The sequence below is a fragment of the Coregonus lavaretus genome (assembly GCF_964263955.1).
Source record: "Coregonus lavaretus genome assembly, chromosome: 30".
NCBI lineage: Eukaryota > Metazoa > Chordata > Actinopteri > Salmoniformes > Salmonidae > Coregonus > Coregonus lavaretus.
In genome coordinates, this window is record NC_140017.1 from 20,446,949 (window position 1) to 20,467,880 (window position 20,932).

Genomic DNA, 20,932 nt, shown 5'->3' on the forward strand with positions numbered 1-20,932 from the left:
TATCGCTTCCTATCCTTGAGTCCTTCTCTCCTTGTGCCCACTTTATCCATCTGTAGGCTACAGACTTGACAGGTGCAGAGGTCAATCACTGGGCCGGATTTTACATTAGCCTTATTCAGATATATCATCAGCATCATTTATCATCAGACTAATCACAGCATCTGCTGAAGGAGAGCATATAAGGAAAGGAGGAGAGAAAAGTGTGTGTAATTGAGTGAGGGTGATGGGCATAGACATAGGCCTGTCTCAAATGGCACTCTATTCTGTTTGTAGTGTACTACTTTTAACCCGGGCCCATAGGGCTCTGGTCAAAAGAAGTGCCCTATATAGGGACCTAGGGAATAGGGTGCAATTTGGGACTTGTATATGGTATACATGTATATGGTATGACATCATTGAATCTGTATTGTGCTCTCTGGTGGTGGGTGGGGGGATCACACCACACAGCCTGGCCACGTTATAGCAGCAATAGGCATGGGTGTAGCAGTGCAGTGTAGGGAGAGACAGAGGGGAGGAGGGAGGGAGAGAGACGAGAGAGGAGGGAGGGAGGCAGCCACTTCCACACCCTATGAGCTCAAGCTCATCATCATCTACAGCAGAGCGCATCTCTGATCACACGCACACATACACACACATGCACACACACGGTAGCCTGCTGCAGCCATAAGAAAACAGAGCCAGAGGAGCACGCAAGAAGACACATACAGGGAGAGAGGGAGAGAGGAAGAGAGAGAGGAGGAGAGACCGAGACTGAGGAGAGAGGCAGACATCTGCAGATAGAGATGTCAGGCGTTGTGTTGTCTCTGTGTGTGCTAGTGGTCTTTGTGCTGCTGTGTGAGCTGAGCAGGAGAATCTTAACCAAGCTACTAGCTCCCAGGGGGCTGTGTCTGTCTGCTGTTTACGCTGTGGAGTTGGTCTCTACGCTGCAGCTGTGTATCTGCAACCTAGAGCTGCGTCTGTTGGGGGAGGTGGGCCGGCTGCAGCCTCAGTTCTGTCTCAGCCTCACATACCTGGCATCTGTGGTCCATGGCCTCACCTTCCATGGAGCCCTGGGGAACCCCTGTAGCACGCTGGAACACACCTACCGGGGACGCCTCACTGCCAGGTTCTATTCTATTCTATTGTATTCTATTGTTGTCTCTATGTAATGGATACATTATCTATTCTATTGTTGATTCTATGTAATGGATACCTATTTTAGTCTATTCTGTATAATGATTAGTATTGCCTTCTTTTTTATATGGATGAATAATCTCTTATATTCTATGTAAAATGTATATTATATTGTATTCTATGGGTACATATTCTATTCTATGTATAATGACATTCTATTGTATTCTATTGCTGTCTTTCTATAATGGATATGTATTATATGGATAATGGATACATATTCTATTCTACTCTATTCTATTTAGGAGCGGCGTGCTGAGGATGGTGTGCCAGTTCATGGCAGCTAGCGTGGCTCGTACCATGCTACAGGGGCTGTGGGCCCTTGGTCTCTCTGACCTGCACCTGAGACACACACTCCAGGGCTTCCAATGCATTAGCCCCATCCACACAGACACACACACCAGCCTGGTGCTCCCCGGCCCTCTGGTCACCGCTGCAGCCGTGGAGCTGGCAGGGGCCTTTGCCATGCAGACCGCCTTCACACACACACACACTATGGACCAGAGGTACCGGGTACATGCCATAGCAGCACTCACCGCTACCCTGACCTACGCAGGTGGGTTACCGTGTTTAACCCTGTGTGTGTGTGTGTTATTGTTGCAGGTGGCAGTGTGATAGGAGCAGTGTTTAACCCTTTGTGTTTGTGTGTGTGTGTTGCAGGTGGCAAGATGACGGGGGCTGTGTTTAACCCTGCGTTGGCCCTCTCCACACAGTTCCCCTGCAGTGGACACTCCTTTCTGGATTACTGCCTGGTCTACTGGCTGGCTCCTCTACTAGGTACTAACACACACACACACACACACACTATGGGGTCCACTTTCTTTACTTTTTCTGACATTACTCCCACTCTCCTCCTCTCTTTTCTGCCTCTTCCCACCTCCCATTCTCTCTCTCTCTCTCTCTCTCTCTCTCTCTCTCTCTCTCTCTCTCTCGCTCTCTCTCTCTCTCTCTCTCTCTCCTTGTCACTCCTCCAATTCTTTCTCCTCTTCCCTTTTCTATTTTTTTGCCTCATCTCGCTCTCCTCTTCCCATCCGCTCTCTCTCCTGCAGGTATGATGTGTTCGGTCCTGTTGTTTGATCAGATGTTGTCTGGTAGAGCTTCTCCCTACCGCCCCCTTCTGGCTAACAAGAGGAAATGACCCTGGGTCATATTCATTCGTGCACACCGTAGCAAAACTGTTTTGCAACAGAAAACATTTAACAACAAAAACAAGTTTCTTATTAGCCAAGTTCAGGTAATTCCTCCCCTTTTCGGTTAGTTTTCTTCTGTTTGGTGTCTACGGCCCTGGACTCACCATCCATCCCTATGAACTGAAGACCCTGATGCATAGTGACCTCTTTAGAACTAAGCACATTCAAACAAAAAAAGACTGTACAGTGCTGCTTGAAAGTATGTGAACCCCTTGTGTAATTACAGATTTTTTCAGTTTTTACCATGAAATCTTAATTTAATCAGAACCAGTCTTTTTGATCTGACATAACAGGTTTATATTTACCAATACCATATGTTGGTGTAGAGGAAATCATGTGGGTAGTAGAACAACAAAATTAAAAAGGAATTAGTGCAGGTGCAAAAACAAGTAAACCACAAGTTGCATTGGTTGAATCAAGTAGGTAAGTAGAATCAGGTGGGTAAATAATTAGCTACAAATGAACCAATCAAAGGAGAGATCGTTAGGAAAGAGTTTGGGTGGGACTCTGATAAATATAGATAAGAAATCTAGTCAACTTGGTGTTACCCATCCAGGTGAATGCAAAGCACACCATGCCGAGAGGAAAGGAGATCTCAGAGGACATCAGGACGAGGGTAGTGAGAGCACATCAGTCTGGGGAAGGCTATAAATATCATCTCAAAAATATTTGAGCTCCATCAGTCCACTGTGAGGCAAATCATTTACAAATGGAGAGCATTTAACATGACAGCAACTCGGCCTAGAAGTGGACACCCTTCCAAAATATCCCCAAGAGCCACAAGAACAATAATAAATCAGGTAAAAGCCAACCCAAACATAACATCTAGAGATTTGCAGACCTCCCTTGCTGCATCTCAGGTAACTGTGCATGCTTCAACAATAAGAAGAACACTGAATCAAAATGTCATTAATGGGAGGGTTGCTAGGAAGAAGCCTCTGCTGTCAAAAAATAACCAAACTGCCCATCTTAACTTTGCCAGAGACCACCTGGACAAACCTGACGGTTTCTAGAAGTCCATTCTCTGGACCGATGAGTCCAAAATTGACCTTTTTGGTCACTATCAACACTGCTATGTTTGGTGAAAACCCAACACTGCCTTCCACCAAAATAACCTTATCCCAACAGTCAAGCATGGTGGTGGGAATGTCAACATCTGGGGCTGCTTTTCCTCCTCTGGACCTGGACGACTTCACATCTTTAAGAGAAACATGAATTCTGAGGTATACCAGGAGATTCTTGAACAGAATGTCAGGCCATCAGTCAAGGAGCTAAACCTGGGCCAAAAATGGGTCTTCCAACAAGACAATGACCCAAAGCATTCAAGCAAATCTACCAAAGAATGGCTCAGGAGAAAGATGTGTTTTGGATTGGCCAAGTCAAAGTCAGGTCGCAGTTGTAAATGAGAACCTGTTCTCAACTGGCTTACCTGGTTAAATAAAGGTGAAAAAAAAAAAAAAAAAGTCCTGACCTAAATCCAATTGAGATGCTGTGGCAGGACCTGAAGCGGGCAGTTCATGCCAGACACTCCTCAAACCTCACTCAATTGTCTGAGTTCTGTAAGGAGGAGTGGGCAAAAATCCCTCAAAACAGATGTCAGAGACTGATTACTGGCTATAGGAGACATTTAGTCCATGTTATCGCTGCTAATGGAGGTGCCACAAGCTATTGACTGAAGGGGTTAACATATTTTTGCACACATCAAATCTGAGTTTCTGTTAAATAAACCACTTCTGGTAAATAAACAATGAAAATAATTGTTTCTGTCATTTACTTGGAATGTCTTTATTACGAATTGGGGTTTAGATAAGGATTTTTTGTTTATTTTATAGCAAAATAATGGTTCACATACTTTCAAGCAGCACTGTATATTGAGATGTTTTTTAACCTAATATGATTTGTGCAATGGTGGCTGGTGGCACTTAAAAATCGGGCTGCAACGTAATGGTATCAAACGTGTTTGATACCATTTCATTCACTCTATTCCATACATTTTTATGAGCTGTCTTCCCCTCACCAGCCTCCTCTGGATTTGTGTAGCATTGATGTAAAAAGTAGATTTCTGTAGTTAGTAGCGTTAGTAGCATCTTTATAAAACTTTGAGATAGTAATTTATGTACAGTTCTACAATAGGTATGATGCCTATGGCCAACCTGAGGAGTATTGTCAACCTTCCCAAATCACCCCGCACCTCCGCAGTCCGCCCACTCCACTGGCTTCCAGTCAAAGCTCACATCCCCTACAAGACCATGGTACTTGCCTACGGAATAGTAAGAGGAACTGCCCCTCCTCCCTACCTTCAGGCTATGCTCAAACCTTACACCCCAACACGAGCACTGTTCTGCCACCTCTGGTCTCTTGACCCTCCCAACCCTACGGGAGGGCAGCTCCTGTAGGGGGCCTTTCATGAACTAGCACTTGACTTTCCCACCCTTTACTAGCTCTGACTTTGCTGAAAGCTACTTTGAGGAAAAACATACTAGCTATGACTGTGATATGTGGTTGTCCCACCTAGCCATCTTAAAATTAATGCACTAACTATAAATCGCTCTGGATAAGAGCGTCTGCTAAATGACAAAAATGTAATGTCAATGTACACAAACTGGGTCAGACCTAGGTGAATGATAAAAGGTGCTCTGACAATAGTTTTGATGCATTACATTGTTGAAATAAACAGTTGAAATGATCAGAGTTGAGTTGCTTTTCCAATCATTAAGGTGTGAGTGTGTGTAGCTCCGGTGGGTAAATGGTCTGCTACACCAGACGCATAACTTTAGGAGAGCAAGAGTTGCTCCTATTTATTTAAATGAAACATGGACGTAAACGCGGTGAGAGGCTTGCGTAAAATTACACTCTGGCTAAATTTTCAAGATTGACACAGCTCGCTCCCAAGACCAATAGTTTTAAGTGGCTCTCGCTCTGCTCGCGCTGCCTAAAAGCTAAGTGTAGCAAATAAGAAACCTTGTTTTCTGTTGCCACGGGTGGTCTAGTGCAGGGGTTTCCAAACTTTTTCACAAACATTACAACAATAACTATGGGCTAAAAAATATAAATAAAAAAAAAGGAACAAAGGAACTGATGATATACTACCCAATTTTGAAATTGCGCTTTGTGCATTCTGCTATTAAAAATTTCAAGAGTACGTTTAAAACAAAGACTTTAAAAATATTAAAATAACTTTTCAAAAATATAGTTCCCTGACACCCCAGTGTAGCTCCTATGTTACTCCTCTGGAATGTGCACCGAACACAAACACACTGTTATTCATACAAAAACTATTTATTTATTGAAGCGATTTCATACAAAGACAACACTGCTCCCTGTTGGGGAAAACTCAGTACAACTGCTCTTCAGGTAAAAAACACAAGAGAGGAATATGTGTGTGTGTGGAGATGAACAGAAAATGATGCGATGGGGACAGGAAGTGGAGAGGTTGTAGTCTCCTCCTATCCCACAATGCACCACAAGCGCTTTGACTGGCAGTAGAGTTGAGTTCCATCTAAGAGAGGGAGAGAGAGAAAGACAGAGTGAGAGACTTAACTACAGTATTGTAAGCAGGTCCATAAGGTTGACAGCAGGATGTGGATTTAAAGGTGATCACACAAAACATCACACAAACGTACTGATAATTACAACGTAGTATTATGATATGCTATTACTAGTGGTCTACGTCTGCATCTGCATCTTCAAACTGTCCGGCCACCGTCGACCCTGCATCCACCTCCATCCCATCTGCAAAGATAGACATAGAAATAGAATGACTAGAACAGACAAAGCAGACTCATCAGCCAATACACTGATTATCATTAAACACATACTGCTTTCTTCATGCTCACGTGTCCATAATATGCGTGGGCTATGCTCAGTACTACATACAGTCAATCAGTGAGAAGAAAGTGAGTGGGTTTTTTTTCAAGATAGAGGAAGGAGCTCTGAACGCCTTGAATGACAAAGTAAATGTGACCAAGTCACACAGGAAAAAGCCATTCATACTGAAAATTCCAGCAGTGTGTGTGAAACAAACCTGGCCAGATTGATTTACTATACGGAGTTATATTGACTTACAGTGCATTCGGAAAGTATTCAGACCCCTTGTTACAGCCTTATTCTAAAATTGACTCAATTGTTTTTTTCCCCCCTTCGTCAATCTACACACAATACCCCATAATGTCAAAGCAAAAACAGGTTTAGACATTTTAGCAAATAATTTAAAAAAATACCTTATTTACATAAGTATTCAGACCCTTTGCTATGAGACTCGAAATTGAGCTCAGGTGCATCCTGTTTCCATTGATCAACTTGATTGGAGTCCACCTGTGGTAAATTCAATTGATTGGACATGATTTGGAATGGCACACACCTGTCTATATAAAGTCACACAGTTGACAGTGCACATCAGAGGAAAAACCAAGCCATGAGGTCGAAGCAATTGTCCGTAGAGCACCGAGACAGGATTGTGTCGAGGCACAGATCTGGGGAAGGGTACCAAAACATTTCTGCAGCATTGAAGAAGTAGTGTGAAACCACCAAGACTCTTCCTAGAGCTGGCCACCCGGCCAAACTGAGCAATTGGGGGAGAAGGGCCTTGGTCAGGGAGGTGACCAAGAACCCAATGCTCACTCTGACAGAGCTTCTCTGTGGAGATGGGAGAACCGTCCAGAAGGACAACCATCTCTGCAGCACTCCATCAAATCAGGCCTTTATGGTAGAGTGGCCAGACGGAAGCCACTCCTCAGTAAAAGGCACGACAGCCCACTTGGAGTTTGCCAAAAGGCACCTAAAGGACTCTCAGACCATGAGAAACAAGATTATCTGGTCTGATGAAACCAAAATTGAACTCTTTGGCCTGAATGTCAAGCACCACGTCTGGAGGAAAGCTGGCACCATCCCTATGGTGAAGCATGGTGGTGGCAGCATCATGCTGTGGGGATGTTTTTCAGCGGCAGGGACTGAGAGACTGGTCAGGATCGAGGGAAAGATTAACAGAGTAAAGTACAGAGAGATCCTTGATGAAAACCTGCTCCAGAGCGCTCAGGACCTCAGACAGGACAATGACCCTAAGCACACAGCCAAAACAACGCAGGAGTGGCTTCGGTCAAGTCTCTGAATGTCCTTGAGTGGCCCATCCAGAGCCCGGACTTGAACCCGATCGAACATCTCTAGAGTGACCTGAAAATAGCTTTGCAGCGACGCTCCCCATCCAACCTGACAGAGCTTGAGAGGATCTGCAGAGAAGAATGGGAGAAACTCCCCAAATACAGGTGTGCCAAGCTTGTAGCATCATACCCACGAAGACTCATAGCTGTAATCGCTGCCAAAGGTGCTTCAACAAAGTACTGAGTAAAGGGTCTGAATACTTATGTAAATGTGATATCAGTTTTTTATTTTAATAAATGTGCAAACATTATGGGGTATTGTGTGTAGATTGATGAGGGGGAAAACTATTTAATAAATGTTACAATAAGGCTGTAACTTAACAAAATGTGGAAAAAGTCAAGCGGTCTGAATGTGTTTATATAAAAAAATGAAAAATGGTGGCATCGGTAGTGGAGCGTGTGGTGGTGGTGTTGCTAGGTGGGAGATTCGCTGGGAAGAGTTCCAGTGGCAACAGCCTCCTGGGACTAGACAGCGCTACTGGGGGGGGGGGTTCAACGTGGGGAAACAGACCGACATGTATCATGAAGGAAACTAAGACGGTACTCTGGTGAATGTGATCGACACGACGAGCTGGATGTGGATCCCTGCTGAGGACACCTCAGACAAGGTTAAAGGTCAACTGAAGGGGCTTGTGACCCTGGCCGAGGGGGGTGGACCCCTTGCCTTCCAATTGGTCTACCCCCTGGGGTCGCCCTTTGTCAGGAGACACAAGGTGGCTGTGGAGAAACACCTAGTGCTGCTGGGAGCAGGAGAGGTGGTGTGGAGTTGCACCATGGTTCTGTTCTCCAGAGGAGACTGGCTAGCCAGTAGGGGGACCACGATAGAAGAACACATTCAGGCGGCCGGGCCAGAGCTCAGATGGCTCTTAGAAAAGTGTGGGAACAGGTACCATGTCATCAACAACATGGAAAAAGAGACAGACAAGGTGAAGGAGCTACTACAGAAGATCAAAATGATGGTACGAAAGGAGGAAGAGATTCTAGCAGATAGGGAAAAGATATGAGAAAGTTATGAAGAAATGGTAGAAGAGAGGAGAAATGGAGGGAGAGAGATGAGAGGAGAAATGGAGGGAGAGAGATGAGAGGAGAAATGGAGGGAGAGAGATAAAAGGTGCTGGGAGAGAGAGAGAAGAGATGCCGCCGGTGAAAAGAAGACGGAGGAGCCAAATCAAAGTGAGTGCACCTCATAACCATCATATATTTATGCAGGGTCTTCTACCGCATCATGCCCAAGGTGCCCCACCAAGTTAAAGGACAAGGGTGAATTATATTTTTATTTAGTGTTCAGGTTGATGTTAGAATGGCATCTTTAGGTTTTAAAAAATTATCCTCCACAGAAAAACATTTAACCACAGAAATGGAGTGTTTTTTCACTCTGTTTTGTAGTGCCTGGAGATAAGTCAGCGGCAGGTGGAGAAGTTGGAGAACCATCCGGTGCTCAAGAGAAGGACTAACTGTACTGCCTTCTTAGTTGCCAGTATCAGGCTGACTTCAATGCTCTTATTGTAACTTCTAGAGGACTCCATGGCTAAGCTCCCTCTCATCTGACAGACTTGCTCGTTCCATACAAGCCAGTCAGGATATTCTGAGCCCAAGGAGCTAGCCTGGTAATGTTTTTTTTTAACCAATCTTTCACTAGTAGTTTTAGCTTATATCAATGTTTTTGTATGTATCTTTTATTGTATTATGTTATGTTCTCTTTGTTAGGTACTTGCTGCTGTAATGACTATGTAGAGTAGGATCATTGTTACTCTGTCCTAATGGCACCATCGGGTGGTTGTTACAATACACACCACCACTAACAAGCAGAGCTGAGAAACTCAGTGTCAAGAACCTCCGCTGTGTATTATTTACATCCCGATCATGACATTCTGCCTTTGGGATTCTATAAAATACTATTTCAGTGTGTGACCTACCCTCGGATCCTGTATTTGACTATGTGTGTGACCTATCCTTGTACAATGTGTGTGTGACCCACCATCAAACTCTCCATTGGCCTCATCAGTGCGGACACCAGCCATGTGAAAGGTGTTTGCGACAGACTGAGCTAACATGCCCTCCAGTCTCTGTAGAGTGGCCTGGCCTTCAGCCGTCAGCCCCGACACACCCTCCTCATATGTACAGAATGACGGGATATCACCCTGACCATGCTCTGGAGGACAGAGAGAGAATACCACCTGTGAGTGCGTGTGCATACCTGTGTGTGTAGTAGTAGCAGCTGATAGAGTGAGTGCGTAGTTGTTAGGCTTCTTACCTGCCTCTTTTCCGTTGAAGGGAGAAAGAAGGTGGAGATACAATGTTAGTATTATCATCTTCTTGATTACTCCATCTATGGGAGTTTGTGAACTGTATGTAAAAGTGTGTGTGTGTACTGTTTGTAGAAGTGTGTGTGTCTCTGTGTGCTTGTATAAATGAGTGTGAGTTACACACCTGCCTCCTCCACATCGTACTCATCTCCGTCAAAGTCCCCGTCGGAGTCTTCGTCATCTGGGTCTGGGTGCAGGGCCTGACACTCACACATCGCTGAAAACATAGACTCCACTGGACACACGCACACACGTTAGGGAAATCCTAGCTAGCATTGTGATTCCAAACTAGAGCTGCATGTCAAAGAACTGGAAAGCCAAAAGCTTTAGACATCCCTAATGCATGTGTGTAGCTTGTTATTGGCTATTGTACAGCACTTGTTGTATTATATGTGGAAGATGTTATTATCTGTGACCTGCTTAATAAAGATGAATTTAATTTAGTTTAGCCCTACCCTACTAGACATCCTTCTCCCCTCAGACTTACATGCTGCCTTGTTGCTAGGGACGAAGCGGATCTCTGTGATCCCCTCAGACTCATCTTCCTCACTGCTCTTATCCTCATCATCATGGGCATTCTCCTGCATCTCATCTGGGGAACACACACTTTAAGATCTTCTTACTCGATCACAAGTTTGCGTTTCACTGTGAGTTTGATATTGACAGGTGTGTGACTCACCGTTGAGTTTGGCGTTGACCATGACGTATAGATGTTCCTGTGGGTAGGCGCTGAGGTCTCGTGAGATGGCGTGCAGGCTGATAGTGGGGTACTCCAGAGAGAAGCCCATCCCTGACCCGTCAAACCACGACAACCGCCTGGAAAACACAGGAAAGCAACATTGTGACTACTAGTCATAGGGTGAAAACTCATTGTATTTCCTTGGTTCATCGTGTCCTCCCTCCTTGCCTCCTCAAAACGGAGGACCCTCAGATCTTCCCCGCCAATGTGCTTTGAGAAGGAGAGAGGATGTGAGGTAAGGAGATGTGATTAATCAATTAAATACAATTGAGATCCACACCAAGTCATTGACTAGTTAGCTAGCTAACATGGAACGTGATGCAAAATTCAAGTTCATGGTGCTCAAGTTGAAGTTGTAAGTCGCTCTGGATAAGAGCGTCTGCTAAATGACTAAAAACAATGTAAAAAAAAGTTGATATTTTCAAAGCCAAAAAACTAAGGAAACATGTAAGTATTTAAACTTCCTGATTTAAAGACTTTAAAGAAATTAGCTAGCATGCTAACTAACAAATGTCAACTGGCTAACAATGCTAGCTAACTTGCTAGCCACCACACCACACCAGAGTATCACATACGTTTCAGCAACGTAGAGAGTCCCTGCGCCGAGACCCTTCCCGTCCAACACCGCTGTGGTCTCGGCTTGTTCATGCCGGACTCCCTCGCTAGGTGGAGGGACACTCCTTAACATAACCATCCTCGGAAACTGACGGAGATGACGGCACGGTCCGGAGCTGTCAACAACACTGCACTTCTGTGACCTGGCTGGCGGGCTAGCTATTTCGTTTCCCAAAGCTGCCTATTTAACTCTGCTGAACAGAAGCGGATAGCTAGATGTCTGTTCAGGCAAGACGAAGACGATATAGCTAGTCAACTAGGTATCGATAGCCTGAAGAGTTAACGTTAGTCAAAATATTTATGTAGTCTATGTTCCCCAGAAACGTTAGTGCCACAAGCTTGCTCGGTAGTATTTACTCGACCCAGCTGCTTTCACTGCTAGCTAGTAGCTAACGTTACCGTTCTTATTATCCTCAGTGGTACTACTCCGAATCCACATCCCCGCCAAGAAAATACGTTTCCACTAGTTACCACAGCCACAACGGAAAAAATGGCTCGTAAAAAATAGAAGTGCTTATTGGTCTTAAATTAAGGTTAGGGTTCTTTATTATAGCTCAGAGTTAGGGTTAGGCATAATGTTAAGGTAAGGTTTCAAATCAAATTTTAATAAGATATATTGTAGAAATAGGCGAGGTTTATGACTTTGTGGCAGTGGTAACTAGTGACGACCAGGAGTAGAGGCAGAGATATTAGAGAAAGGAGAGGGAGAAGGAACAGCGACGGCAAGAAAACATTACCGCCAACTACAGGTCGGGGGTGTACGAGGAAGTGATTATTTACGTCTTCCTACTAGCCGCGCGAAAAGTTAAACAACAACATACACTACATGTCCAAAAGTATGTGGACATCTGCTCGTCGAAGGATCTCATTCTAAAATCATGGGCATTAATATGGAGTTGGTCCCCCCTTTGCTTCTATAACAGCCTCCACTCTTCTGGGAAGGCTTTCCACTAGATGTTGGAACATTGCTGTGGGGACTTGCTTCCATTCAGCCACAAGAACATTAGTGAGGTAGGGCACTGATGTTGGGCGATTAGGTCTGGGTTGCAGTTGGCGTTCCAATTCATCCCAAAGGTGTTCGATGGGGTTGAGGTCAGGGCTCTGTGCAGGCCAGTCAAGTTCTTCCACACCGATCTCGACAAACCATTTCTGTATGGACCTCGCTTTGTGCATGGGGGTATTGTTATGCTGAAACAGGAAAGGGCTTTCCCCAAACTGTTGTGACAAAGATGGAAGCACAGAATCGTCTAGAATGTCATTGTATGCTGTAGCGTTAAGATTTCCCTTCACTGGAACTAAGGGCCTAGCCCGAACCATGAAAAACAGCCCCAGATCATTATTCCTCCTCCACCAAACTTCACAGTTGGCACTATGCAATGGGGCAGGTAGCGTTCTCCTGGCACCCACCAAACCCAGATTTGTCTGTTGGACTGCCAGATGGTGAATCGTGATTCATCACTCCAGAGAACGCGTTTCCACTGCTCCAGAGTCCAATGGCGGCGAGCTTTACACCACTCCAGCCGACGCTTGGCATTGCGCGCATTGTGATTTTAGGCATCTGTGCGGATGCTCGTCCATGGAAACTCATTTCATGAAGCTCCCGACTAACAGTTTTCGTGCTGATGTTGCTTCCAGAGGCAGTTTGGAACTCGGTAGTGAGTGTTGCAACCGAGGACAGACTATTTTTACGCGCTTCAGCATTGATGAACTGACTTATAGGAAAGGTGGATGTTGAAAGTCACTGAGTTCTTCAGTAAGGCCATTCTACTGCCAATGTTTGTCTATGGAGATTGCATTGCTGTGTGCTTGATTTTATACACCTGTCAGCAACGGGTGTGGCTGAAATAACTGAATTTGAAGCGGTGTCCACATACAGTGCATTCGCAAAGTATTCAGACCCCTTGACATTTTCCACATTTTGTTACATTACAGCCTTATTGTAAAATTGATTTTTTTCCCTCCCCCCTCATCAATCTAAACACAATACCCCATAATGACAAATGTCTTGCATTGTCGGGAGAGGTTGTGTTTTCTCTAGCAGGAGGTAAGCTTGGCTTCTTATATGGTGTTGAGTAAAGCTTAAACCATGTATTTAGATTGTAGGTAGGTATTGTAGTTAGGTATTATAGGTAGTTTACTCAGGTAGTTATTGTAGGTTATTGTAGGTTATTGTAGGTAAGTATTGTATTCGGCGGACCCCGGCGAAGCACGAGGCTAGCTTACCCACTACTTGGACCAACAAAGCTAGCTAGCTAGCTAGCGGGTAGCTACTGGTAACTTTTAGCAACTGTGGTTAGTTGTTTCCAATGTTATTTCACGCTTAAGAGTACCTGTGATTGAGCCAGCTAGCTGCCTACCATTCAGCTGTTTTTCTAACCTCATTATCCGAGGCATTAACGTTAGGTGGTTGGTAGCTGCTGTACTTAATTACAGCTACTGATTGCAGTCTGCCACCCAGACAGCTGGCGTTGGGTAAGTTTGGCTTTATACATAGCTTGGGCTTTGTCGAGTAAGGCTTAAACTATGTATTTAGATTGTAGTTAGGTATTATAGGTAGGCATCGTGGGCTGTATATTAATAGGTAGTATAGGTAGGCATCGTGGGCTGTTGTGGGTAGTTGTTGTATGTAGTTATTGTAGGTTACTTTTGTATTCGGCGGTGCCGGGTGTAGCACGAAGCTAGCTAGCTAACTCACCTCCTGGATTAGCTGGCGAGTAGCTATTAGCAACGGTAGCAACTAAAAACAATATCATTTTAGCCAGCTACATTAGTTCGCAGCGACGCCGTTTTCAAACAAAGTCAACACAGCAGCCATTGCTAGCTAGCCAACACTACCAGCTAGCTGTACTGTGGTAGCTAAATACAATATCTTTGTGCTAGCTAGCCAACGTTTAATTATTGCTGCGTTATGAAAGAACTAGACACGGACACTAATTATCTGTTTAGTGTGTTCACACACTACTGGTAGTTTGTTGTAACCAAGTATTGGTGCTAAACTGTGTGTTATTGGATGCTAGCATGCTAGTTAGCTATGACGTCATAGTTAGCTAGCTGAATAAAGTAAGTTGAGTCTATTCATTGAAACATTGAATCGCTGTAGTTTACAACAATTCTAATTTCTAAAGTGGAAGTTGGGAGAGTTTTATTCGGGTGGTTCAGTGAAACAATTATAGTTTCTGAGGTGGAAGTTGGGAGAGTTATATTTTTTTTTGGTGAGGGAGGCCCTGCTCTCTCCTCTCCCAGATGTTTAGTTCATTTCATTCCGATCTCCTCTGCATTATTGTAGCCATCTGCTACAGCCTGTCAACTATGCCTCTGCCTATCCCTGTTCTCTCCTCTCCGCACAGGCTACACAAACGCCTCACACCGCGTGGCTGCTGCCTCTCTAACCTGGTGGTCCCTGCACGCACCACACACCTGGAGTTCCAGGTCTCAGGCAGCCTCTGGAACTGCCGTTCTGCCGCCAACAAGGCTGACTTCATCCCAGCCTATGCTACCCTCCAGTCCCTCGACTTCCTGGCGCTGACGGAAACATGGATTACCACTGAAAACACTGCTACTCCTACTGCTCTCTCCTCGTCTGACCATGTGTTCTCGCATACCCCGAGAGCATCTGGTCAGAGGGGTGGTGGCACAGGAATCCTCATCTCTCCCAAGTGGTCATTCTCAATTTTTCCCCTAACCCATCTGTCTATCTCCTCATTTGAATTCCACGCTGTCACAGTCACTAGCCCATTTAAGCTTAATATCCTTGTCATCTATCGCCCTCCAGGTTCCCTTGGAGAGTTCATCAATGAGCTTGACGCCTTGATAAGTTCCTTTCCTGAGGATGGCTCACCCTTCACAGTTTTGGGGGATTTCAACCTCCCTATGTCTACATTTGACTCATTTCTCTCTGCCTCCTTCTTTCCACTCCTCTCCTCTTTTGACCTCACCCTCTCACCGCCCCCCCCTACTCACAAGGCAGGCAATACGCTTGACTTCATCTTTACTAGATGATGCTCTTCTACTAATCTCACTGCAACTCCCCTCCATGTCTCCGACCACTACTTTGTATCCTTTTCTCTCTCGCTCTCCTCCAACACTACTCACTCTGCCCCTACACAGATGGTAACGCGCCGCCGCAACCTTCGCTCTCTCTCTCCCACTACTCTCTCCTCTTCCATCCTATCATCTCTTCCCTCTGCTCAATCCTTCTCCCTCCAATCTCCTGATTCTGCCTCCTCAACCCTCCTCTCCTCCCTTTCTGCATCCTTTGACTCCCTGTGTCCCCTATCCTCCCGGCCGGCTCGGTCCTCCCCTCCAGCTCCGTGGCTTGATGACTCATTGCGAGCTCACAGAGCAGAGCTCCGGGCAGCTGAGCGGAAATGGAAGAAAACTAAACTCCCTGCCGACCTGGCCTCTTTTCACTCCCTCCTCTCTACATTTTCTTCATCTGTTTCTGCTGCTAAGGCCACTTTCTACCACTCTAAATTCCAAGCATCTGCCTCTAACCCTAGGAAGCTCTTTGCCACATTCTCCTCACTGCTGAATCCTCCCCCCCACACACCCCCCTCCTCCCTCTCTGTGGATGACTTCGTCAACCACTTTGAAAAGAAGGTTGACGACATCCGATCCTCGTTTGTTAAGTCTAATGACACTGCTGGTCCTGCTCACACTGCCCTACCCTATGCTTTGACTTCTTTCTCCCCTCTCTCTCCAGATAAAATCTTGCGACTAGTGACTGCTGGCCGCCCAACAACCTGCCCGCTTGACCCCATCCCCTCCTCTCTTCTCCAGACCATCTCCGGTGACCTTCTCCCCTACCTCACCTCGCTGATCAACTCATCCTTGACCGCTGGCTATGTCCCTTCCGTCTTCAAGAGAGCGAGAGTTGCACCCCTTCTCAAAAAACCAACACTCGATCCCACTGATGTCAACAACTACAGACCAGTATCCCTTCTTTCTTTTCTTTCCAAAACTATTGAGCGTGCTGTCTTTAGTCAACTCTCTTGCTATCTCTCTCAGAATGACCTTCTTGATCCAAACCAGTCAGGTTTCAGGACTGGTCATTCAACTGAGACTGCTCTTCTCTGTGTCACGGAGGCTCTCCGCACTGCTAAAGCTAACTCTCTCTCCTCTGCTCTTGTCCTTCTAGACCTGTCTGCTGCCTTTGATACTGTGAACCATCAGATCCTCCTCTCCACCCTCTCCGAGCTGGGCATCTCCGGCGCGGCTCACTCCTGGATTGCGTCCTACCTGACCGGTCGCTCCTACCAAGTGGCGTGGCGAGAAGCTGTCTCCGCACCACGTGCTCTCACCACTGGTGTCCCCCAGGGCTCAGTTCTAGGCCCTCTCCTTTTCTCCCTATACACCAAGTCACTTGGCTCTGTCATATCCTCACATGGCCTCTCCTATCATTGCTACGCTGACGATACACAACTAATCTTCTCCTTTCCCCCTTCTGATAACCAGGTGGCGAATCGCATCTCTGCATGTCTGGCCGACATATCAGTATGGATGACGGATCACCACCTCAAGCTGAACCCTGGCAAGACGGAGCTGCTCTTCCTCCCGGGGAAGGACTGCCCGTTCCATGATCTCGCCATCACGGTTGACAACTCCGTTGTGTCCTCCTCCCAGAGTGCGAAGAGCCTTGGCGTGACCCTGGACAACACCCTGTCGTTCTCCGCTAACATCAAGGCGGTGACCCGATCCTGCAGGTTCATGCTCTACAACATTCGGAGAGTACGACCCTGCCTTACACAGGAAGCGGCACAGGTCCTAATCCAGGCACTTGTCATCTCCCGTCTGGATTACTGCAACTCGCTGTTGGCTGGGCTCCCTGCCTGTGCCATTAAACCCCTACAACTTATCCAGAATGCCGCAGCCCGTCTGGTGTTCAACCTTCCCAAGTTCTCTCACGTCACCCCCCTCCTCCGCACACTCCACTGGCTTCCAGTTGAAGCTCGCATCCGTTACAAGACCATGGTGCTTGCCTATGGAGCAGTGAGGGGAACGGCACCTCCGTACCTTCAGGCTCTGATCAGTCCCTACACCCAAACGAGGGCATTGCGTTCATCCACCTCTGGCCTGCTGGCTCCCCTTCCTCTGCGGAAGCATAGTTCCCGCTCAGCCCAGTCAAAACTGTTCGCTGCTCTGGCACCCCAATGGTGGAACAAGCTCCCTCACGACGGCAGGACAACGGAGTCACTCACCACCTTCCGGAGACATTTGAAACCCCACCTCTTTAAGGAATACCTGGGATAGGATAAAGTAATCCCTCTACCCCCCCCCCCCCCCCCCAAAAAAAAAAAAAAATTTGTAAAGTGGTTAACCCACTGGCTATAGGGTGAATGCACCAATTTGTAAGTCGCTCTGGATAAGAGCGTCTGCTAAATGACGTAAATGTAAATGCAAAAGCATGTTTTTAGAAATGTTTGCAAATGTATTAAAAATAAAAAACTGAAATTTACATAAGTATTCAGACCCTTTACTCAGTAGTTTGTTGAAGCATCTTTGGCAGTGATTAGCCTTGAGTCTTCTTGGGTATGACGCTACAAGCTTGGCACACCTGTATTTGGGGAGCTTCTCCCATTCTTCTCTGCAGATCCTCTCAAGCTCTGTCAAGTTGGATGGGGAGTGTCGCTGCCGAGCTATTTTCAGGTCTCTCCGCCACTCCTGCGTTGTCTTGGCTGTGTCCTTAGGGTTTTGTCCAGTTGGAAGGTAAACTGTCGCCCCAGTCTGAGGTCCTGAGCACTCTAGAGCATGTTTTCATCAAGGATCTCTCTGTACTTTGCTCTGTTCATCTTTTCCTCGATCCTGACTAGTCTCCCAGTCCATGCAGCTGAAAAACATCCCCACAGCATGATGCTGCCACCACCATGCTTTACCGTTGGGATGGGGCCAGGTTTCCTCCAGACGTGACGCTTGGCATTCAGGCCAAAGAGTTCAATCTTGGTTTCATCAGACCAGAGAATCTTGTTTCTCACGGTCAGAGTCCTTTAGGTGCCTCTTGGCAAACTCCAAGCGGGCTGTCATGTGCCTTTTACTGAGGAGTGGCTTTCCGTATTCGTGTATTTAATAAAACTCCAAAGAGCCCAAGAAAATCTGGGGCCATTGAGAAAAGGCTCAAATTGGAGGTACTGTATGTTGTCTGCCATGAGAGTAGTCTACATTAGTGGAGTGTCTACAATAGTAGGCTACTTCCTAGCTCCTATTTACAGTGAGGGAAAAAAGTATTTGATCCCCTGCTGATTTTGTACGTTTTCCCACTGACAAAGACATGATCAGTCTATAATTTTAATGGTAGGTTTATTTGAACAGTGAGAGACAAAATAACAACAAAAAAATCCAGAAAAACGCATGTCAAAAATGTTGTAAATTGATTTGCATTTTAATGAGGGAAATAAGTATTTGACCCCTCTGCAAAACATGACTTAGTACTTGGTGGCAAAACCCTTGTTGGCAATCACAGACGTCAGACGTTTCTTGTAGTTGGCCACCAGGTTTGCACACATCTCAGGAGGGATTTTGTTCCACTCCTCTTTGCAGATCTTCTCCAAGTCATTAAGGTTTCGAGGCTGACGTTTGGCAACTCGAACCTTCAGCTCCCTCCACAGATTTTCTATGGGAGACTGGCTAGGCCACTCCAGGACCTTAATGTGCTTCTTCTTGAGCCACTCCTTTGTTGCCTTGGCCGTGTGTTTTGGGTCATTGTCATGCTGGAATACCCATCCACGACCCATTTTCAATGCTCTGGCTGAGGGAAGGAGGTTCTCACCCAAGATTTGATGGTACATGGCCCCGTCCATCGTCCCTTTGATGCAGTGAAGTTGTCCTGTCCCCTTAGCAGAAAAACACCCCCAAAGCATAATGTTTCCACCTCCATGTTTGACGGTGGGGATGGTGTTCTTGGGGTCATAGGCAGCATTCCTCCTCCTCCAAACACGGCGAGTTGAGTTGATGCTAAAGAGCTCGATTTTGGTCTCATCTGACCACAACACTTTCACCCAGTTCTCCTCTGAATCATTCAGATGTTCATTGGCAAACTTCAGACGGCCCTGTATATGTGCTTTATTGAGCAGGGGGACCTTGCGGGCGCTGCAGGATTTCAGTCCTTCACGGCGTAGTGTGTTTCCAATTGTTTTCTTGGTGACTATGGTCCCAGCTGCCTTGAGATCATTTACAAGATCCTCCCGTGTAGTTCTGGACTGATTCCTCACCGTTCTCATGATCATTGCAACTCCACGAGGTGAGATCTTGCATGGAGCCCCAGGCCGAGGGAGATTGACAGTTATTTTGTGTTTCTTCCATTTGCGAATAATCGCACCAACTGTTGTCACCTTCTCACCAAGCTGCTTGGCGATGGTCTTGTAGCCCATTCCAGCCTTGTGTAGGTCTACAATCTTGTCCCTGACATCCTTGGAGAGCTCTTTGGTCTTGGCCATGGTGGAGAGTTTGGAATCTGATTGATTGATTGCTTCTGTGGACAGGTGTCTTTTATACAGGTAACAAACTGAGATTAGGAGTACTCCCTTTAAGAGTGTGCACCTAATCTCAGCTCGTTACCTGTATAAAAGACACCTGGGAGCCAGAAATCTTTCTGCTTGAGAGGGGGTCAAATACTTATTTCCCTCATTAAAATGCCAATCAATTTATAACATTTTTGACATGCGTTTTTCTGGATTTTTTTGTTGTTATTCTGTCTCTCACTGTTCAAATAAACCTACCATTAAAATTATAGACCGATCATTTCTTTGTCAGTGGGCAAACGTACAAAATCAGCAGGGGATCAAATACTTTTTTCCCTCACTGTACAAAGACCAGGGAGGTTTTCCAATGCCTCGCAAAGAAGGGCACCTATTGGTAGATGGGTAAAAATAAAACAGACATTGAATATCCCTTTGAGCTTGGTGAAGTTATTAATTACACTTTGGATGGTGTATTAATACACCCAGTCACTACAAAGATGCAGGGATTTCACCATAAGGCCAATGGTGACTTTAAAATAGTTACAGAGTTTAATGGCTGTGATAGGAGAAAACTGAGGATGGATGAACAACATTGTAGTTACTCCACAATACTAACCTAAATGACAAAGTGAAAAGAAGGATGCCTGTACAGAATAAAAATATTCCAAAACATACATCCTGTTTGCAATAAGGCACTAAAGTAATACTGCAAAAAATGTAGCAAAGCAATTAACTTTTTGTCCTGAATACAATGTGGTATGTTTGCGGAAAACACATTACTGAGTACCACTCTCCATATTTACAAGAATAGTGGAGCTGCATCATGTTATGGGTATGCCGATGGTCTTGTAGCCCATTCCAGCCTTGTGTATGTCTACAATCTTGTCCCTGACATCCTTGGAGAGCTCTTTGGTCTTGGCCATGGTGGAGAGTTTGGAATCTGATTGATTGATTGCTTCTGTGGACAGGTGTCTTTTATACAGGTAACAAACTGAGATTAGGATCACTCCCTTTAAGAGTGTGCTCCTAATCTCAGCTCATTACCTGTATAAAAGACACCTGGGAGCCAGAAATCTAATCTCATTTAAAATGCAAATAAATTTATAACATTTTTGACATGCGTTTTTCTGGATATCTTTGTTGTTATTCTGTCTCTCACTGTTCAAATAAACCTACCATTAAAATTATAGACTGATCATTTCTTTGTCAGTGGGCAAACATACAAAATCAGCAGGGGATCAAATACTTTTTTCCCTCACTGTATTACTATGCAGGCTATGGGCCCCATACCATTTCTCAACCT

At 45.6% G+C, this 20,932-nt stretch overlaps 2 protein-coding genes across 5 annotated transcripts; one reads left to right on the plus strand and one right to left on the minus strand.

The window, feature by feature from the left end:
- Nucleotides 1–782: 782 nt before the first annotated feature.
- Nucleotides 783–2,308, plus strand: LOC311105623 (aquaporin-11-like; the record flags this gene model as incomplete). Its single annotated transcript, XM_084147825.1, has 4 exons — nucleotides 783–1,105; nucleotides 1,416–1,726; nucleotides 1,831–1,947; nucleotides 2,220–2,308. The coding sequence occupies 4 exons, from the start codon at nucleotides 783–785 to the stop codon at nucleotides 2,306–2,308; spliced, it is 840 nt and encodes a 279-aa protein (XP_084003951.1).
- Nucleotides 2,309–5,625: 3,317 nt separating this feature from the next.
- LOC311105641 (methylosome subunit pICln-like) lies at nucleotides 5,626–11,625 on the minus strand. Of its 4 annotated transcripts, none has more exons than XM_084147848.1 (7): nucleotides 11,137–11,625; nucleotides 10,502–10,638; nucleotides 10,310–10,414; nucleotides 9,947–10,057; nucleotides 9,495–9,668; nucleotides 6,020–6,092; nucleotides 5,626–5,859 (listed from the first exon to the last, which is right to left on the minus strand). In XM_084147848.1, coding segments are annotated over exons 1-7 (720 nt in total). In that variant the 5' UTR covers nucleotides 11,256–11,625; the 3' UTR covers nucleotides 5,626–5,858. The 4 variants fall into 4 exon arrangements, with proteins under 4 accessions (XP_084003974.1, XP_084003975.1, XP_084003972.1 ...); XM_084147849.1 differs by having other exon boundaries at nucleotides 5,984–6,092; XM_084147846.1 differs by having other exon boundaries at nucleotides 9,495–9,776.
- Nucleotides 11,626–20,932: the final 9,307 nt, after the last annotated feature.